At 41.9% G+C, this 20525-nt stretch overlaps 1 protein-coding gene across 1 annotated transcript; it reads right to left on the bottom strand.

The window, feature by feature from the left end:
- Positions 1-14206: 14206 nt before the first annotated feature.
- On the bottom strand, positions 14207-19835 carry IRX3 (iroquois homeobox 3). The gene is made up of 4 exons (XM_075576986.1): positions 19331-19835; positions 17325-18324; positions 15733-15799; positions 14207-14562 (listed from the first exon to the last, which is right to left on the bottom strand). Exons 1-4 carry the CDS (start codon positions 19550-19552, stop codon positions 14508-14510), a joined length of 1344 nt encoding a protein of 447 aa, XP_075433101.1. The 5' UTR covers positions 19553-19835; the 3' UTR covers positions 14207-14507.
- Positions 19836-20525: the final 690 nt, after the last annotated feature.

The raw sequence follows: 20525 nt of genomic DNA, 5'->3' as shown, positions 1-20525 counted from the left end.
AGCGACAGGTTGTGTGTGTGTGTGTGTGTATGTGTATGTATGTGTGTATGTGTGTATGTGTAATTTATTATATATTTTTAAAATGTAAAAAAGACACATTGTAAAAGAATAAAATATGTATTAACATTGTGCACACACATACACACATACACACACATACATACACACATACATATACACATACATACACACATACACAGGGGGCTATGCACTAAGCTCCGTTAAGTCGTTTTAAGAGCGCAAAGTGCTCTTAGAACGTGATCTTCCGCCGAACACGATTCCCTAAGCCACGCAAACAGGCACTTTGCGTTCTTAAACTGACTTTTCCAGGAAATTTTTCAAAGTCCTACTTTGCTTGTACGATAACCTGTTTGCGTTCAATTCTGCCCTTCTCCGGGATTCACTAAGCTACGCAAAGTTATCGTACGCGAAAGTTGCGTTCAAAAAAGATCGTCAGCTCAAGGCAGGTAATAAAAAAGCTGGACTTTGAAAAATTTATTTGTTTACATTTTTGCAGGCGCAAAATCCATACAACAGGCCGGCGGGTGTCCCCGGCTGACCCTGAGGGGGTCCCCGAGGGAGGCCAGGGGTCACGCGGGTGTCCCCGGCTGACCCCGCGGCCGTCCCGGGGTACCCGCGGAAGTCCCGGGGTACCCGCAGGCATGCGGTACCAATGTTGTGCCTACAAAAATACTAAACATTATTTCTAACTAAATACACCCCCCTAACACATACAGTACAATAATGTGCAAAATAACTATTATCCAGATATGGATAATAGATTATTTGCCCATTATTAAATACTGCATTAGCATACCTAAATAAAGTAAATAAAAACAGTAGCCAGCTAATCCAATGAATACAAGCAGTAACAACATCAACAATGAATTACTTAAACCATTAACCAATGAAACCAATTAATTCCTAAACCAACTCAAAATGAATAGTAACACTAACCAATCAAACCAATGAATTACTACAACATTAATTAATGTAAACATTAAAAGACAAAGAAATACATGCAAACAATATCTGAAATAACCATAAAACGCATTAGCTAACATAATACAACATTAACTACAAACGAACACCAATCGCAAACATTTTATTACATTAAGCAGGAAAAAAAAAACAATGACATCCACATAAGAAACTGACATTAAAAAAACCAACAACAATACCAAGCCACAAATGCCCCCCAAATATTGTCATAATAATGTATTCATCTGTACCCTAAAGTGGTACAGATTAATATATTATCAGTCAATGTGCCTCCCCAAAAAATCAAAAAACACATCCAATGAAGAAACCTGTAAAAAGAGACATTTACAAACATTCAATATATTACTTACCATTAGAAGCGGTGGCCCTCCGACTCCCGGGGTAACAGGAAGCTTACGTACCTTGAAGGCCTCCAACAGCATCCGATGCCATCCACCATGAAGATCCGGATCAGGTACCCAAATCTTCTTTTTTCTTTCTTTAATCACCTTCTTCTATCTTCATCTGTCACCATTTCTTGATCTTCTTTATCTTCTTTCTTCATCTTTCAATCCAAAAAACCCCATGGTAAATCCCAACCGATGTTGTCTCGTCGTCTTCTTGGGCTCAAATGAGGCGTCACGGCCTTAAATAGGGCTTGTGACGTCACATTTAGCCTCAAAATGGTTAACAGCCACCTGATTGGCTGTTCAAACCATGTTCCGACTTTATTTTTATTTTTTTTACATGACGTCACTTAAAGGGAATGATGCCAGCCAATCAGAATGGCTGTGCTTCATTTGCCTTTAAGATGACTTCACTAAATCCAAGATGGCCGGCGTCACATGTATTTCAGCCAATCAGAGTGTGGAATTGGTTCCCACGATCTGATTGGCTGAAATACCATGTGACGCCGGCTTTATCACGTCATCTTAAAGGCAAATGAAGCACAGCCATTCTGATTGGCTGGCATCATTCCCTTTAAGTGACATCATGTAAAAAAAAAAAATTAAAGTCGGTTAATGGTTTAATTAATTCATTGTTGATGTTGTTACTGCTTGTATTCATTGGATTCATTGGATTAGCTGGCTACTGTTTTTATTTACTTTATTTAGGTATGCTAATGCAGTGTTTAATAATGGGCAAATAATCTATTATCCATATCTGGATAATAGTAATTTTGCACATTATTGTACTGTATGTGTTAGGGCGGAGGTGGGGGGGGGGGGGGGTCGTGTATTGATGTTTGTTAAATCTTTTTTTAATATACATGTGTTTCATAGTGTAGATGTGCAGGGGGTCTCTGGAGCTGAAACGCATTGGTTTCAGGTCCGAGGACCCCCTACTTCAGGAGATACAGGCCCCGTTATGGGGTGCCGGTATCCCCTGCACTTTCAAGCGTCCGCGTCACGTGACCGGGACATTGAAATTCTGCAGGGGATACCGGCACCCCATAACGGGGCCTGTATCTGCTGAAATAGGGGGTCCTCGGACCTGAAACCAATGCTGTTCAGCTCCGGAGACCCCCTGCTCATGTACACTATTATTAAAATGTATTTATTTAGTGTACGATCGCCTGTAACAGCCTTGCATGTAGATGCAGAATCTCCATGCAAATGTCACAGGCGGCTTAATTTTTCTATCAGCTAGCGTACGGGAAGTTTCAGTGCGGTAGCAGAGGGAAAAAACCTTGCACGCACGATAAGCCAGTTTTGGGCATGTCCGATAGAAAATGGGCTGAGGGCCTTAGTGAATCGCGCCGCTGGCTTCATTTTTTATCGGACGTGCTAATTTTTTTCAGGCCGGCGCGAAAGCTCAGAGCTTAGTGCAGAGCCCCCATTCACCCGCGGTAGCGGCGCGAAAACGTACTTTTTTGAGTCTTCCCCGCTATCGCCCGGCTCCACGCTCACTGCCGTGTGCGCGCGCGGCCCTAGCATACAATGGCTGGCCAACTTTAACTGCAAAGTATATTACGGGCAAGCAAGCTATATTACGGGCCTAACTGGGGGGCAAGTGGAGAAAAGTTCAAACGAAGCCCCTTGATATACGGACTTCACGGGAAACGGCATGAAATTGCCCCTGTGCGCCCACTTCATGCCATGTCCTCCCGCCCGTAATCCTGGATCCATCTTCTCCGCTGACATGTACAGGAGGCCGCAGCCACAAAGATGATGCATGTGAGGAGGTCTGCAGGCGCAAGAGGTGGGATCACACTCTCAAAGTCTATAGGAGTTAGAGGGGTTAACCCTTTAGTTGAAAGAGCTTCCAGGAGCAGGTTTGTGTTGATATTCCTGTTCTGGCGATGTGTGCATCTAATGGCAGTTTTTACTTATTTATTTATTTTAATGGAAAGATCTAAAATGGTAAAAAAAAAAATGTCATCGTTCCTTTATTTACCCCATAAAAGCGGATTTCTTTGTGTCCGTGTTGCGTGGGGACAATAAGGGGAGACGCTTAGAAAGGGATTTAGAAATACAGACAAAGGTCCCGGGTAGCTTCAAAGGCTGAGCGTGGTGACATCGTGATCTCCGGCTCCCAGGACAGGGGGTGGCGGAGAGATCAGGGCTTTGTTTGTGAGGGTGTCACTTCACAAAAGGAAAGGGGGAAAAAAGTCAAAATCCTTTATCACTCCCCCTCCCTCCCCCCCCCCCCCCCCAACACTGGCCATTTTCAGCCAGCCCTTCATGTGAAACTTTCACCCACATTTGATTAAGTTACTTTGTATCTCCCACAATCCATGTGAAAAGTGATGGCTCCATTTTTATACTGGGACTGTGAGCTTAGTGTAGCTGGGGTAAGGGAAACCCTTTTACACGCCCTTATCAGCGACCCGTTCACTGCTAGATGGCTGGCGATGCAGTGCAGGAGTTTGTAACATCCCATCAACATGTGTCAAACACTTCATGCCTATCTCCTCTTTAATGCTTCATGAAGTCCCTCTACATATCATTCACTCTCCTATATCTTTTATGGCCCCATAATATGCTCCATATAACACCACCCAATAACTCCTCCTATTGCCCCATATAACCACTCCCTATAACTCCTCCTATTACCCCATATAACCGCTCCCTATAACTCCTCCTATTACCCCATATAACCGCTCTCTATAACTTTTCCTATTGCTCTATATAGCTGCACCCTATAACTCACTATTGCTGCATATAACCACTCCTATTACCCCATATAACTGATCCCTATAACTCCTCCTATTATCTCATATAACTCCTCCCTATAACTCTTCCTAGTGCTCTATAGAGCCGCACCCTATAACTCCTCCTATTGCCCCATATAACCGCTCCCTATAACTCCTCCTATTACCCCATATAACCGCTCTCTATAACTCTTCCTAGTGCTCTATAGAGCCGCACCCTATAACTCCTCCTATTGCCCCATATAACCGCTCCCTATAACACCTCCTATTGATTTATATAACGCTCCACCTATAGCTCCTTAGAGCTCCTCCCCATGGCCCTTTCTAAAGCACGTCATCCTATTTCTAACTTTGTGTCCCAAGACTGTTTCACTTTAATACAAATTGTGATGCGTTCTATATATCAAAGATTTTTTTAAAAAGACTTTTTAAAACTGCGTACAGTCAAGAGGCAGGTGAAAAGTGTCCCTCGCGGGGGCAAATTCGGTGCATTTGCCAAAAACAGCCACCTAGACAGAGTTCTCGCCAAACGCGGTCAGTGCGCATTGCCATTTTCCTTAATATGGTAATTTGTGAAATCCTCCATATTCGCTAGCTTCGCTACAATAGGGCACACGCAGGGGCGGACGGGGCAAATGCCGAGGGGCCGGGGGGGTCTGTGGGCCGGTGCCGCCTCGGCTGATACACTGTCCCAGTGGCTCTCCATGCAGCCCGGCGGTCACTGCACCCTCTCCCTCCTCTTGTCTGCGCTGGAAGTTGGCTCCAGCTCCCGCTGGGGAGTCGCTGGACTGGCGCAGGAACGGGGCAGCACTGAGGAGACCTCCTCACCCCAAGCAGGTAAGATTGTTGGGGTGTGTGTGTGTGTGTGTAGTGTAAGTTGGGCTTGATGGCGGTTACTGATGCCCCAGCGCTCCTCCCCACAACAATTAAACACAGTACCGCGGGAGAGCACGGGGCCTCTGTAAGTGTCTCTTACCGGGGAGCCATGTCCTCCTGCAGCGTTGTCGTGCCCACCCGACGTCTCATGGCGACACGTTGCCATGACAATGTGACATCACATGTTGATGCATTGCCATGACACTGTGACGTCACATGGTGATACGTTGCCACGACAACGTGAAATCACATGATGCTGTGACATCATGACTTGGCGTTGTCGGAGAAGGGCCGGTAAGACAGATATCCGTCACCAATCCGACCGTGGGCACACGCCATGTTTCGCTCGCTGGCTGAGATATTTTGCTGAAAGCTTTCAAAATGGCAAAATCTAAGCCTCATTTTGCAATATTATTAGCCCTTTGAGGAGAAAATGGATGGAAACTTTTGAGTGGATACTGGTCAGTTTCTAACATTTCCTGTACAGACCTAAAATATAGTCTCTAATGGGCATATTTTCTTTATTAACTACCACCGTGTACATATTGTGTGATATTTTTAGCTCATTCCAATAAATGATATTTTGGCCCTTACCGAATTTTGGAGAAATCCTTTATCACGAATAAGCACAGAAGCGTTTGTCCAATATAAGGAACCATGTCTCCCCGCCATGCAAATCGTTAGCCGGAAAAGTTGACCTGAGACTTGGGTTGGGGGTTGAGGACACAAATAAGTGATGCACAAAGATGCCGAGTTTGAAACATCTTGTTTTAATCGGTGTGGAACGCCTCTCTGGACGTCAATGGTGAATTTCACCAGGAAACAGCGTCTAACTTTTTGAGACTCGAAAACTGGATTTCCCAAAACAAACTGTTTTTAAACACTGACAAGACTGTAACAATGGTATTTGGGACCAAGACTAAATATCTAAAGCTTCCAGTGACTGAGCTCCAGATCAGAACCAATGCTAACACCACCCTAACTCCTGTTACTAGTTTTAAATACATGGGCATATGGTTTGACTCCCACTTAACATTCGGGATGCACATTGATACCCTGACATCCAAAATCTATGCCAAAGTAGGTGTACTTTACAGGAACAAATCCTCCCTACTGTAAGTCTGCTGGTCAGAAAGTGTATCACACAGCAGATGCTAATGCCAATTATCGACTATGGAGATATAGTATATGGCTCGGTACTCCAAACCCACCTTAGCAAACTTGACACCCTGTACAACTAAATATGCCATTTTGTTCTCCAATGCAACTACAACACACACATCACTGCGAAATGCTCAAAGAACTAGATTGGTCATCACTTGAGTCTAGGCGCAAAGTTCACCTTTCCTGTCTTGCCTTCAAATACTTTCTGGGCAAGCTACCCATCTATCTGAACAAGCCCCTCACCCCTACCGCATGCAGCACTTATCAACTGAGATCTGACTCCAAAAGACTGTTCATGGTCCCATGGTTCAACAAAGTATCCGGGCTTCTCCCCCTCTTACCGTGCACCCCAAAACTGGAACAACTCTCACATCCACCACCAGTTTAAGTTCTTTCAAAACTAAAGCTGTCTCACATTTTAATCTGGTCTGTAACTGTTACATATGCGTATAATATATATGATCTGTAACTGTTTGTAACAGGAGATTTATCCCTGTTCAAAAATGTGCCTCTAATCCAGCAGTGTGGTGGTTAACTGCTGGTAGACAATTAACCAACACCACCTGGCTGATTACAGGTTTCAGAAAAGCCTGCCTCTGAGACAGGAAGGGAGATTCTTCCTGAGCTCACACGTGAGCTGATCCAGGAAGCAGAAAGACAGAGAGTTCCCTAGTCCACAACTGGGCTGACCTGTGGAACAAACAGATGTCTTGAGCGGCAGAGAGACTGCACGCTGCCAGCAAGACACAGGGGACAATACTTCTATACCTGGATCCTGACATTACCTTAGCACACAAGGGTGCAGACACCAGGAGAACAGAGAAGCTTCCCCCCTACAACTACAAGAGACAGATAAGACTTTTCTTATAAGACTGTTATCTATATCTATATATAAATGTCTTTATGATCTGGGCTGGTGAATCGCTGGGCTAACCACGCAGTTAAAGAGGACTGGACTGTAAGTGTAAATATACTCCAAAGTGGAGCAGATTTTGTTTGCAGATTTTCACATGTTTGCTGTGTTTAAAGGGACAGGCGCAATAAAGCCTTATTTTAATTTCACCTTTAAACAGTCTCCATTGCGTACCTCTGCACACGTCCTCTTACACTGTGCATGCAATGTCTTGTATATAATGTATACCCTGTTCACTTATGTAACTGTATTTGTAACAATGTATTATTTGTCATCTTAACTCTAAGCCCAGGACATTCTTGAAAACTAGAGGTAACTCTCAATGTATTACTTCCTGGTAAAACATTTTATAAATAAATAAATTGTCTCCTTCAGCTGACATTGGATACGTCCCTAATTCCTCCCGGTAATGACACTCCCTACATCCCAAGATGGAGCACGAGGTGCAGAATTCGGAACAAAAACCTGGATACAGCGATGAAGACAAAATGAGTTGGTGTCAATTTTCCTCCAATTTCTGGTGTAAAACTCCCCACTTCTCTACGCTGTGTGGGTATTTCCACCACTTGGGGAGAGCTGGTGGCCCACTTGTGAGGACATCATTTTGGGTTGAGGAGCATTAAGATCGTACAATGTCTCCTACCCTGCCCTACATTCCCGTTGCTATAAATACTGCGAGCCACGTTTGCATGCAGCTAATCGCCCTCTCACTTTGCTTTTGGACATCTTGATGATATTTGCAGCTTTGCTGCTGTTCTGCATAACTAGCGCTGACAGGAAACTATTTCCACCAGGGCTGATTGACACATTATACTTCCTAACGGAGGCTCTGTCCTAAAGTAGGCCAGTCTATTTTTAAGCCTGTTTATTAACCCCTCAAGGGCTAGAGGGGCCCTCACATGCATTGCACTCGAGGGGTTAATACGGGGGCTTCAAAATGAACGTAGGGTAGAGGAGCTAAAAATAGCCCCTGATCCGGTGCTCAAAAAAGACTTTTGCCAGAATAGGTAATTGCCAGAATAGGTAAAGCCAATATTGATAATATATCTCTCTTGTGTGATGAGCGGGAGTATTGCCTTTTGACGGCTGTTATCTGTCCATATGATTGCGGTAACCATGACATTGATAGTTCTGATGTCGGGATGAATGTCGGGTGCCAGAAGCCGCGCTGGAACGCGACTCGGACAACTCACCTCACACAGCTCCTTAAAAACTTAATTACACACAATATTCAACTGGCTTAAGTTTGAAAGCACTGTACTGTTGGTGGTGTACTACTCACGGTACCGGCTGGACAAGACTCCCGCCGGGCGTGCTCCCATGAGCTGGTACCAGAGACGGGAAAAGATCCACGGTGGAGAAGAATGCCGGGTCACAGCAAAACACAAAAGAAGGAACGGGATGACCAGCTTCCAAAAGATGGAACGGGATGACTAAAAGATAGTACTGAAGCTGACACTCATACGCGTTTCACAATTTTCAATTTTGATTAAGCACTTGGCGTGTGAAATGCGTAAGAGTATCAGCTTCGGTACTATCTTTTATGTTTTTTAACCTTCAATAAACACTTTGTTTTTTGGTCACCCCGTTCCATCTTTGGTGTTTTGCTGTGCACCGGCATTCTTTTCCACCGTGGATCTTTTCCAGTTTCAAAATGGACGTGTTATGTGCCTTTCGTATAAAGTGTCACTGACTGTGTCTGTCATATGGCATATACAGAAGAACAGAAGTATGGCACTCCACTGGTCTTTGTTGAAGAAGACGATGGTCGTTTGGGACCTCACTAGGACCGTTATCTTGCATCACGAACCCCACCCTGCTCGTGGTTCCAGCTATTTGGCAGCTTACTACAGCACCTGCTACGAACATATACTTGCATATATAGCCACTGAGTTCTTACAACCATGCTTCAATCCAAAGTAGTGCTGAGTATTACGAAATAGCGTACTGCTTAGAAGATAGCGATACAAAAATCCTGACGAAGGAAGCTTGCTAATAAATTCTGTTTTGGAGAAAAGATTACGTGTTCAAGGTTCAGTCCCACGTAGGAACAAATAATATATTTAGCACTGACATATATTTGTATATTTGTTAAAGGTTAGAGGTTAGGTGGCTCACTCAGATGAATATATTTCAAGCATTTAGAAAGACTAATTATTTTCCTTTGTATTTATTTACAATAAGGTGGTGTGTGCGCGTGTGTGTGTGTATGTGCATGCGAGTGTGTGTGTGTGTGTGTGTGTGTATGCGTGTGTATGTATATATGTATATATAAAACAAGCAGTGGCGTACGGCCCTTGCAGGACTTGGAAATAGTGAATCAACGTTTATTCAAAGTTTCAACGTTTCTGTTATAACAAGAACCTTTCCCAAGAGAAACCTTGATTCACCTTATCCAATTTCTGTGGGTGCCTTTTAATTAATGTATCATGTGGCCGCTTGCTTCCCCTTTCCCCCAGTGTCTGCCAGTCGTCTGTCCCCCCCCCCGAAACCTTGCGTCTGTCCCTCCCCCCAAAACCTTCCATCTGTCCCCCCCCCCCCCGAAACCTTCCGTCTGTCCCCCCCCCCCCCAAAACGTTCCGCCTGTTGTGGGCCGCTCACTCACCCGTCCGCCTGCTCGCTCCCTCACCCGTCCGGCCGCTCCCTCACCCGTCCGCCTGCTCGCTCACTCACCCGTCCACCTGTTCGCTCCCTCACCCGTCCGCCTGCTCGCTCACTCACCCGTCCGGCCGCTGCCTCATCCGTCCGGCCGCTCCCACGTGGATGTGAGGTGGGAGGCAGCGTGTTGTGGCCGCTCCCCCGCTGTGTCCCGGGCTCTTGCTCCGCTCCCCCGCTGACTGTAGCGGCTCCGGGGTGTGAGCTTGGGGTGTGTGTGAGTGTGTGAGTGTGTGAGTGTGTGAGTGTGACCTTTGGTCCGTCACTCCGCCTCAGGCCAATGAGAGGTGTGCGGGGGCGGGTGGGCCAAGGGAGCCATCTCATTGGCCTGAGGCGGTGTGACAGGCCAAAGGTCCAATGCGATTTCCTCTAGGGACACAGGGAGACACATACAGACACATACAGACACAGACACATACGACGGTTTGACAAATATATATATATATATATATATATATATATATGTATATATATATATATATATATATATATATATATATATATATATATATTTTATTTTTCTGAGACCTGGAGTGCCTTCTTCCATCTTTTCTGTATTCCAGCAGTTTGCATCCAGGCACGATACTGTTCTTAGTGGAGTGCTGCTATATTCCTATATACATATATACACACACACACAGAATAAAATTATATTCCTATATACATATATACACACACACACAGAAGAAAATTATATTCCTATATACATATATACACACAGAATGAAATTATATTCCTATATACATATATACACACACACAGAATGAAATTATATTCCTATATACATATATACACACACACAGAATGAAATGATATTCCTATATACATATATACACACAGAATGAAATTATATTCCTATATACATATATACACACACACACACACACACACACACACACACAGAATTAAATTATATTCCTATATACATATATACACACACACAGAATGAAATTATATTCCTATATACATATATACACACACACACACAGAATGAAATTATATTCCTATATAGATATATATACACACACACAGAATGAAATTATATTCCTATATACATATATACACACACACACACACAGAATGAAATTATATTCCATTGCTCAGTTTTCATTTGCAACAACACAAACAGAATTAGCATGGAGTGTGTTTAGTATGATGGGACAGTTACATTTCCCTCCTCTTCGCGCCTCTGAACTTTCCGAGCCCTATTATACCCCCAGTAACCTTATTGTCGGTGGTGAAACCCCCATTTACACTTTCCAACACACAAACGGCATATTTCCCCTGTTGCACACAGACTGTTAAATGAATGAACTCACAGGATAATTGTGCTAATGTTTGGAGAGCAGAGATGGGAATCACAAATATTGATTTAAATGTAGCTCAGAGATCCTTAAGAACATTTAATCGCTCTATTAAATATGCATCTGCTACAGAAACATATCTGAATTATGGACGAGTTATTATCATACTGTCTTTTCCCCCCTAACTCTTTCACTGCCAGGTCGCTGCAAAGTGGAAGTTAACTTTGCAATCCTTATCTGAAAAAGAATGCGTTTCCTCAGGCCTCGGATATGGTAAAAAATACCGCGCTGACGCTCACGCTGACGCTGACGCTCACGCTGACGCTCACGCTCTCCTGCTCAAGCAGAAGCTTTTTTGTGTCCTGGCATGAGTGTCAGCGAGCGCGCTTGTGAGGCGTGTGGGAGACGGGGCGGGAGGCGGGGCTAGCGCGCACGTCACGGCGCCGACGTCACGGAGTGACATTGGCTTTTGCCGGTCACGTGACCGGCCCTCCGCTTCCCTCAGCGCGAAAAATTAAATTATTCCGCACGCCTGCGGAAGCGCCACCTGAAGCCGCCCTCAGTAGGGGTAATGGGGGTAAGTGTTCCGCCTCAGCGCGGGTCAGCGCTGTCTTTTTGACCATGGACCCGGCCTTGTAGATCTATGCAGAGTATGACACGTCCAAATCTCTGCTGGAAAAGGAATGAAGGTATAATTCCAGCTATTGACTGGCAGGCCTCTCTCTGTCACTGAAAGTGTCACATTAGATTTAAACATGGAAACAATGTGTATCCCAATTGGAGACCAGCCATTATCTCAAAGACGAATGGAACACCAACGTATCCCGTCCGAGAATGGAACTCCTTGGGAATCACGGGCGACGGGCTGGACACGGACAGCGACACGTTAGGCTCATGTGAAGAGTCCAGTTCATGTTTTGTGGCTTTCACAAATATATCACGGGGCTTTGCGTTACCTTTGTGTTAGTACTGTGATCTGAGGATCACCTGGAGAAGCAGCTGGGCGTTCAGCTAGCGGTAAGGAGTTATAGGGAGCAGTTAAACTTACCGGGTCACCAAATCGTAATAAACGGTTTGCTCACACGTGAAAGGCCAGCAACCTGCTTCACACTGATGAGACACAAGGTTGAGACAGCTGTCTGTGAGTAGGGTTACTGACTCTGCACTTCTTTAAAACAGGCGTCTAATACACGGTAGGGGTTCTTGTTAAAATGGTTAGGAAGCAAAGAGTAACACACTGTGCTCATTTGCATGCCATTACCCAGAATCCCTAGCTGCACTGTATACTAAGAGATAATGTGGAAAGGCAGGGCCGCAGACCTGACTGAGACGTGTGAGTGTGCTCACAGGTGATATTAATCTTTGCTGTATAACATGCAAGAAGCTCTGAGAGCGGGTGTCACACTATCCAGCACCAATCGATGCAGAAGAAAATTCTTACTTTGTATCATAGAGCAAATTGCATGGTCTGGATACACTGCCATTTATATTCACATGGCCATCTTTGTCTCTTTGACATATCTGTAAAGCTTTTAATTAAATCACTTGTCCACAAGGGTTTAACTCCCAGCTGAAGGAGGCAGAGGGGAGTCAATATTTTAGAGTGGCTAATAAGGTCTTATGGGACCAATCTTAAATTCTATTAAGATACCAAATGTTAGGAACATGTTTATTTGCATCCCATTTAATCTGCGAAACCCTCCGTTTATCGAAATAGCTAAATTTAATACATGCCTCCTATATTTACGAATTTGATGTATATATTGTTTTTAAACTGAATTGTCTTTATTTTTCCATCCTAATAACCACAGTATGAAATCCGACATTCGTCTCTTTTGGGGGGGGGGGGGGAGGGGGGGAATGGGGGGGAGTCCTTTTTTAGGGATCCTTAATATGATCATTATTTTTTTCAGAACTGTTATATATATATATATATATATCACACCCCTGATTATCACTCAATAAGCCATTAAATCAGGGACAGGCAACTCCAGTCCTCAAGGGCCACCAACAGGTCAGAGTTTCAGGATATCCCTGCTTCAGCAGAGGTGGCTCAACCAGTGGCTCAGTTAATGCCACTGATTGAGCCGCCTGTGCTGAAGCAGGGACTGATTGAGCCACCTGTGCTGAAGCTGGGACTGATTAAGCCACCTGTGCTGAAGTTGGGACTCATTGAGGCACCTGTCCTGAAGCAGGGATAGCCTTAAACCCTGACTTTCTGGGCCTCTCGGACTCTCAGCTGCTTAAGCAACTGGTTGGAAATTAGCAGCAGCAAAGAGCTATTTTTTATACTGAAACTCCCTTGTAAGTTAAGGTAATATAAATATAAATGCAAAATGTTGAAATATTATGATTTGTCACGTTTTTCATGTATCTAAAATGGCATTACAATAAGCTTGTGGCCCCTCAACTCCAAAAAGTGTCCTGATGTGGCCTCTTTGGGAAAGCCTTAAGATACAAGCCTGCAGAGCAAAATGTGATTATCTACCCATAGAGGGCGCTCCAAACCCACAGTTCATTACCCAAAAGGATTTCCAATCTCCCTATAGTATCAATGGCTTCTTGAACAAATCCATTCATGGTTAAAGCCCCTTCTTTCTTTACAGAAAACACAATAACACAGCATTTTTACAATCAATTCATATATTGGATTTGATGACGCACCAAATATGGTTGTATCAAACCATCAAAGGCTGGTATTTTTTTTGCTCAGTGGAATTTTCAAATAACATTCTTTAAAATGCCCCCCCCTCCGCCCACAATAATTTGTATTCCTATTAAACAGAATGGCATACTTGCATTTAATTAGTAACTGATACTTCCACTTGAACTTGTCAAATTCTTTGGCTTTTTTGTTTTTTTTTAGGAATGTTTATTTTTAAGAACAGTTAAGGTATTTAGCAGCTGCTGTGTTTATGTAAAATAAAACAGCAGTAGAATTATTGTAATACTTCCATTTGCCAAAACAAAATCTTTCTTCCCAAATAACAAAAGGAAACTTTGATGTGTGTATTCCGAGAGGGGGAACGAAAACCCTTAAATGGTAACACATTTTTTTGCTCTTGGATTTTAAATCTTAATCAGTTCGATTTCAAAGACTGCTCTTTAATATCACACCAACCGCACAAAATAATAAATTAATTAAAATACAAGGTGTAGTTAAAGTGGCAACAATTCATTTATTAACCAAAAATATATACTTTCTTGTACAATTTGGTTTTAACACATATGTACAGTTTCTTAACTATATATACAAAAAAAAAAAAATAGCAACGTTTAATTATCACAGAACATAACCTTACAATTTCAACTAATCAGCATGAGAGCATAGAAACAGGGAGGTTCTGTTTCATTGTGTTATACACCGACGTGCTTTACAATACAGTATGCAACTATTCGCAGACATATTATATTACAATTATTACAGCAATGGTAAAAAAATATATATTCAATGAAACTGCTAAGAGGAGGATAAAGCAGAGAGGATCATAGCTGCATCAAGTTGGTTTTGTGGCCTGAAAAGAGGGAAATACATGAATAAATAATTGACTATGTATATCTATATATACACACACACACACTATATATACAGTATATATATCTATATATCTATATCTATATATCTATCTATATATCTATATAGTCAATATATATATAAATAAATAAATGCCCTGCTCGGATATATATATGCCTATTAATCAAACTGGTCTCTGTCTTTATCTGTGCTTGTTTTCACACTGTAATAATGACTGATTATTTATATTATATGAACTGATATTATTACTATTTTCCTTCACTGTGTGCATAACGACATGTTAAATATATCCCCAGGTTTTATATTATCCGTTTTATAACTAGAGGACAGGAAAATTATATTGCTTAATAATTAGCTAAGTGTCAGTAACAACTGTCTCTGAACTAAGCTAGCAGAGAACCTCTCCATTCCTTCCCTGACTCATATAATAAAGTGCATGCTTTCTCCCCCTGTAATTGCCGCCGATCTCTCGTTCTACTCATTTTAATCACTGGGTTGTTTTGTTTGTTTTAACTCTGTGTGGTATTTTGGTTACAGAACTTGTATACACAGATATTTCTATATAACAATAAAATACTCAGTCCCAGACATGAAATAATAATCATTTGCCTAATGAATAATAAATAACAACACTATGCATAATGACTCATTAGTATTCATTAAAAACTGGCAATTAATTTCTTGACAAATCATTTTTTTGGAAATTATGGTAACATAGTAAAAAATAATAATAATACTTTTTTATATACATATATATATATATATATATATATATATATATATATATATATATATATACACAAGCAGTAAAAAGTATATATATGCAGTAAAAAAAATAATATATATACACATACATGTTTATGTATTATTTTTACTGCATATATATACTTTTTACTGTATATATATATATATATATATATATATATATATATATATATAAAAGCTGTAACAAGTATATATATATATGTGTGTGTGTGTGTGTGTGTGTGTGTATATATATATGCAAGGTAATAAAGAAATAATATACACACATACATAAACAGTAAAAAAATAAGTTATGCATAAATATACTGTAGGCAGTAAAAAGTGTGTGTGTGTGTGTGTGTGTGTGTGTGTGTATATATATATGTATGTATGTATGATGTCTTACCTTCTTTGCGCAGGTTGGAAGGCTGTGCTTAGTAACTTTTTCTCTATTTCCAATGCACTAGGTCGATCTATAAATAGAGAAATTAAGGTTTTTAAACCCCAACTCTATTATCACGAATAGCTGTGTATTTACGTGTGGGATAAACGATAAAACGATTCGCGTTGTGCAGTATTTAAACGCCTCAATTTACAGCTCCAGTAACTCTGTGGAAAGGGGCATCAATTATTCTGATAATAAATACAATTTGGGGATCTTTTAGATTTGTGGATTTAAACTCAGAATGACTGAGATTTGTGTCTGTATGTATGTATATCTTTATTTAAATGTAACTCCCTGTTTTTTCACTGTATTTCTTTATGTATATTCAAATTTTTATTTTCTTTCCGTAATTCAGCTTTTTTTTTTTAAATGTAAGTGTGTTTTAAATGTAAAATTCTCCATCCCAAATGTATTTATGATTTATTAAGAGCACTAGTTAAATATTACCTCTCTCCTAGCATTTGAACCCATTTATAAAACTTACACAGCATTTTTTTAAATATGAAAATCTATTTTTTTTTCGAAAGCTTTTTTTACCTTTTCCTACTTAAAAAAAGAAGTGAAATCTGAAATGTATTTGTTTTCTAAGCACATGGAATATTTAAAAGTCGCAGTTTCTTGTACAAAATAACATGATAATCTGAGTTAGTAAATTTATTTGCTGTCTAACACAGATTTTATTCACATTAATTGCTAAATAAGACGTAATTCCAGTGAAAGTGACAGGGCCCTGGAACAGCGACTTGTATCTGAGTTTCCCAGTTTCCTGTTACATTAAGAGAGGAAAAACAGTGACAATAAAGAAAGAAAACGCTTCCTACAGTAAGGGGCATTTAAAAGAAGCATTTAGGATTTAAAATACTTGCTCTGCATTTAGTACATGTTATTAAATGACACACGAGACGCACAAATGATCAGTTAATATTTCCCACACACGCATGCATGGGGAGATACAAGCATTGAGATATTTATAATACATTTATGTAAACTTATACAAAGGAAATACAGTTTATCTATTTACATATACAGTGCAAAAGTTCTAAAATAATAGAAATATGGGTACATAATCTGTATATATATATACACACACACACACACAAAAATGTACAATTTTATATGTATATATATATATATGTGTGTGTGTGTGTACAATACGTATATATGTGTGTGTGTGTGTGTGTGTGTGTGTGTGTGTGTGTGTGTGTGTGTGTGTGTGTGTGTGTGTGTGTGTGTGTGTGTGTTGTTGGTGTGGGGGTGGGAAGTATGTACTTGCAATAATATATTCTCTCTAAGATATTCTGAGGAAGAATAATTATACAGTTGCAGAGAGAGAACATAGGAAGTGATATTATATTGATGTATATATTTGCATGTGAGGTGTTTCTTGTTCTGCCATATACTAGCTGTTCCTGTTCATACACACACACACACACACACACACACACACACACACACACACACACACACACACACACACACACACACACACACACACACACACACACACACACACACACACACACACACACGTTAATAATGTACATGATAGTCACCTGTTACTGGCTCTGTGCTCTGGCTGTGCTCCACTTTCCTGGCAAATGCAGCAATGCCCACACTGGGGCCCGTGTGGCTGGCCCTGAGTCCTTGCAGAAAGTGGGCAGAGTTCAGTAAAGTGAGTTGCTGAGCAGAGAAAGAAGCCCTGCCTGTCCAGCTCTGGAACTTGCTGCCAGGACAGGAGACCAGTCTGTGATGTGGGATCAGGTTCTGAGTGCTCACAGACCCACTGCTGTGAGGGGAACTGCGTGGGATATCTGGGGCCGTGGCTGTCTCCGCCAGGGACCAGATTTTGGGTTTCTGGGCAGTGGGCAGGTTGTTTTCTGGAGAGGGGCTTGGGGACATGCTATTCAATTTGATCTGCTCACAGACAGGCTGTAAAGATTTGGCTTCAGGAGAAAGCGCACACTTGTCCCCCTCCAACACCCTGCTGTCCCCAACCACTGACTTCAGGAACCTGTCCTCGGTTCCATTCAAGTCATCAAACCCATCAGAACCTTCCGAGTCACTCCTGGCATCAGTCTTGGAGTCAGAGTGAATATCTGTGTCCTGATCATCCAAATCTTCTTTATTCTCAATATTCTCAGTATCAATATTCTCCAAATCAATCTCCTCCTCATCCTCACGTTTGTCCTCTTCTTCCCCTTCGTGGTCACTGCCATAGGAGTTGCCCTCTTCATCTGTCCGGCTCCTGGGGGCCCAAGTCATTTTATTCTCCTTTTTAAGCCTCCTCCGGGCGTTGGCAAACCAGGTGGACACTTGGGTGAGGGTCATTTTGGTGATGATGGCCAGCATGATCTTCTCGCCCTTGGTAGGGTAGGGGTTCTTCCTGTGCTCGTTGAGCCAGGCCTTCAGAGTACTTGTGCTTTCTCTGGTAGCGTTCTTTGGCCTTGATGGATCTCCAAACTGGTATTGTCCATAGGGGTAAAAAGCTGGGTGGTGGTGAGAGAAAGCTCCATGTTGAATTCCTGGATTTTCCTTCATCTCATACTGGGAACCCTGGGGGCAAGACAGAAAAGGTTTCAGAAATGCAGAAACACCGCACAAAAGCCAACCATCACCCAGAGAGACAGCCATGTATCACTCAACCCAACTCTAGAGACCCAGAATCAGTTTCCCCAACATCAGGCATTATAGGGTAATATCGGACTGGTGGCTGCAGAATGGGGTAGATAATATTATAGTCACACTAGCCCACTCCCCTACTCTGAAATAGAGGTAATAAGAAGTTACTGACTAGAACGTAGTGGAGTGTTCCCCCCCCCCCCCCTTCAAATATGTCCCACTGGTCTGCTTCTCTTCACAGGTTTTGGTTTCTGAACTTGTCAGCCAAGCTCAGCTCATTTTACAAGAAAAACAAACTTTTTGTTTAACCCCAGAAATGAGAGCAAACAAATCTTTGCAAAGTCGTACATGCTGATGAAAAACTGAATTTAAAAATAAGGGGATGGGGAGCGGGGCTGGGGGGGGGGGGGGGGGGGTGAGACGACAAATAGAATTATTCCATGCAAGAAAACTCAGATAAAGGAAACTAAATAAGTAGTTTCTCTTTCAAGCAGCACATCGTTTATTTTACATTTCCAGAGAAAGAAACATTGTTTTTTTTTAACGCAACAAACGAAGGAAATGGGATACACAGTATTGTGGGGTACACATGTGAAACTGTTGAGGGGGTTCCTCTGTATTTCTATAGGGTAACACAACCAGTTTATCCATATGTGAAACTAAAGTAATGTAAATATGGGCTGAATAAAGGGGCATAGCCAAACCCAAAGTGGCTAAGGGGATCTAGCCATATTTTAAAATAATTTATTGGGGTATACCCTCTAAACTAACAGGGGTTACAGCGGGGAAACGAAATAAGGCGCCTCGACCCCCACATCCTCCTCTCTGCAACAAGCTCGGGGATTTACGCATGTTTATTAAAGTGGTGGAAGGGTTAACCCAGCAGAAAAGGGGTCCCGGAGATGGTCCCACTAACAGGTCATGCACACAGTGTCCTTACCAGTTGTGGGAATATTGCAGGGAGCTCAGTGGTGTAGGGTAGGAATGCCCCGTAAGCCTGAGCTGCAGCAGCTGCATAAGGAGTCCCATACATGGAGGATAACACATTAGAGAGAGTCCCAGCTGGGGTCAGCTCTGCTCCACTCCTCGTGCTGCCTACCCCCTGCCTGTCAGAGGGGTACAGGGGTCTGATGTACTGGTACCCCAGCTGTGGGAAGGACATGGTGGAGGCTGGGCAGCAGGAGACACAGCAGAGGGCTTACTGGGTACTGAGTACCCTCTTCAGTGGCTTGGATCTTCTTCCCAGGGAGACCCTACACAACATCAAGCAGGAGGGGAAGGGGGGATCCAGGCTTGTAGGGTCTTTGCAATGTTCTTGGTGCCTCTGTCCTCTCCCTCTGGTGCTATTGATCTGAGTGGACCCAGGTCAGCTCCTTACAGATTGCTTCAGATCATTGGCACTCAGGCTCTGATTGACATTGCAGACTCCTCCTCCCTCTCTCTCTCTCCCTTCCAGTCTCTCTCTCTCTCTCTCTCTGCTTTCTCTTTTATTCACCACCCCCTTCCTAAATCTCTGGTCTTCCCTTTAACCCTTGCAGTGCCAAGGAAGGGCTGCAGCGCCTGACAGCAGTGGAGCTGTGAGAATAATCCCCTTTGGTGCTGCAGGGGTTAACACTATTTTTCTTCTTTTTTTGGATGTCCCCAATTAGCTCAGTGTTCCCGTCCCTGTATTCTGTATTGTTTTGTGAGTATTCTTCATACAGACAGGGGGAGAGCCCAGAGAAGGCAGGAAAGTTATTATGCATAGACAAATATAGAGATGTGTGTGTATATATATAACTTCTAAATGCATTCCTATATATATATATATATATATATATATATATATATATATATATGTATATATATATATATATATACATATATATATATATATATATATATATATATATATATATATATATATATCATATATATATGTGTGTGTGTTGTGTGTATATTATACAGTACGTGTGTGCGTACAGTGACATATATGTGTGTATATATATATGTACTGATACCTCTACATATATATATATATATATATATATATATATATATATATATATATATATATATATATATATATATATATATATATGTACTGATACCTCTACATATATATATATATATATATATATATATATATATATATA

This window comes from Ascaphus truei, chromosome 19, assembly GCF_040206685.1.
Source record: "Ascaphus truei isolate aAscTru1 chromosome 19, aAscTru1.hap1, whole genome shotgun sequence".
NCBI classification, from domain to species: domain Eukaryota; kingdom Metazoa; phylum Chordata; class Amphibia; order Anura; family Ascaphidae; genus Ascaphus; species Ascaphus truei.
This window is presented reverse-complemented; position numbering and strand designations above follow the sequence as displayed.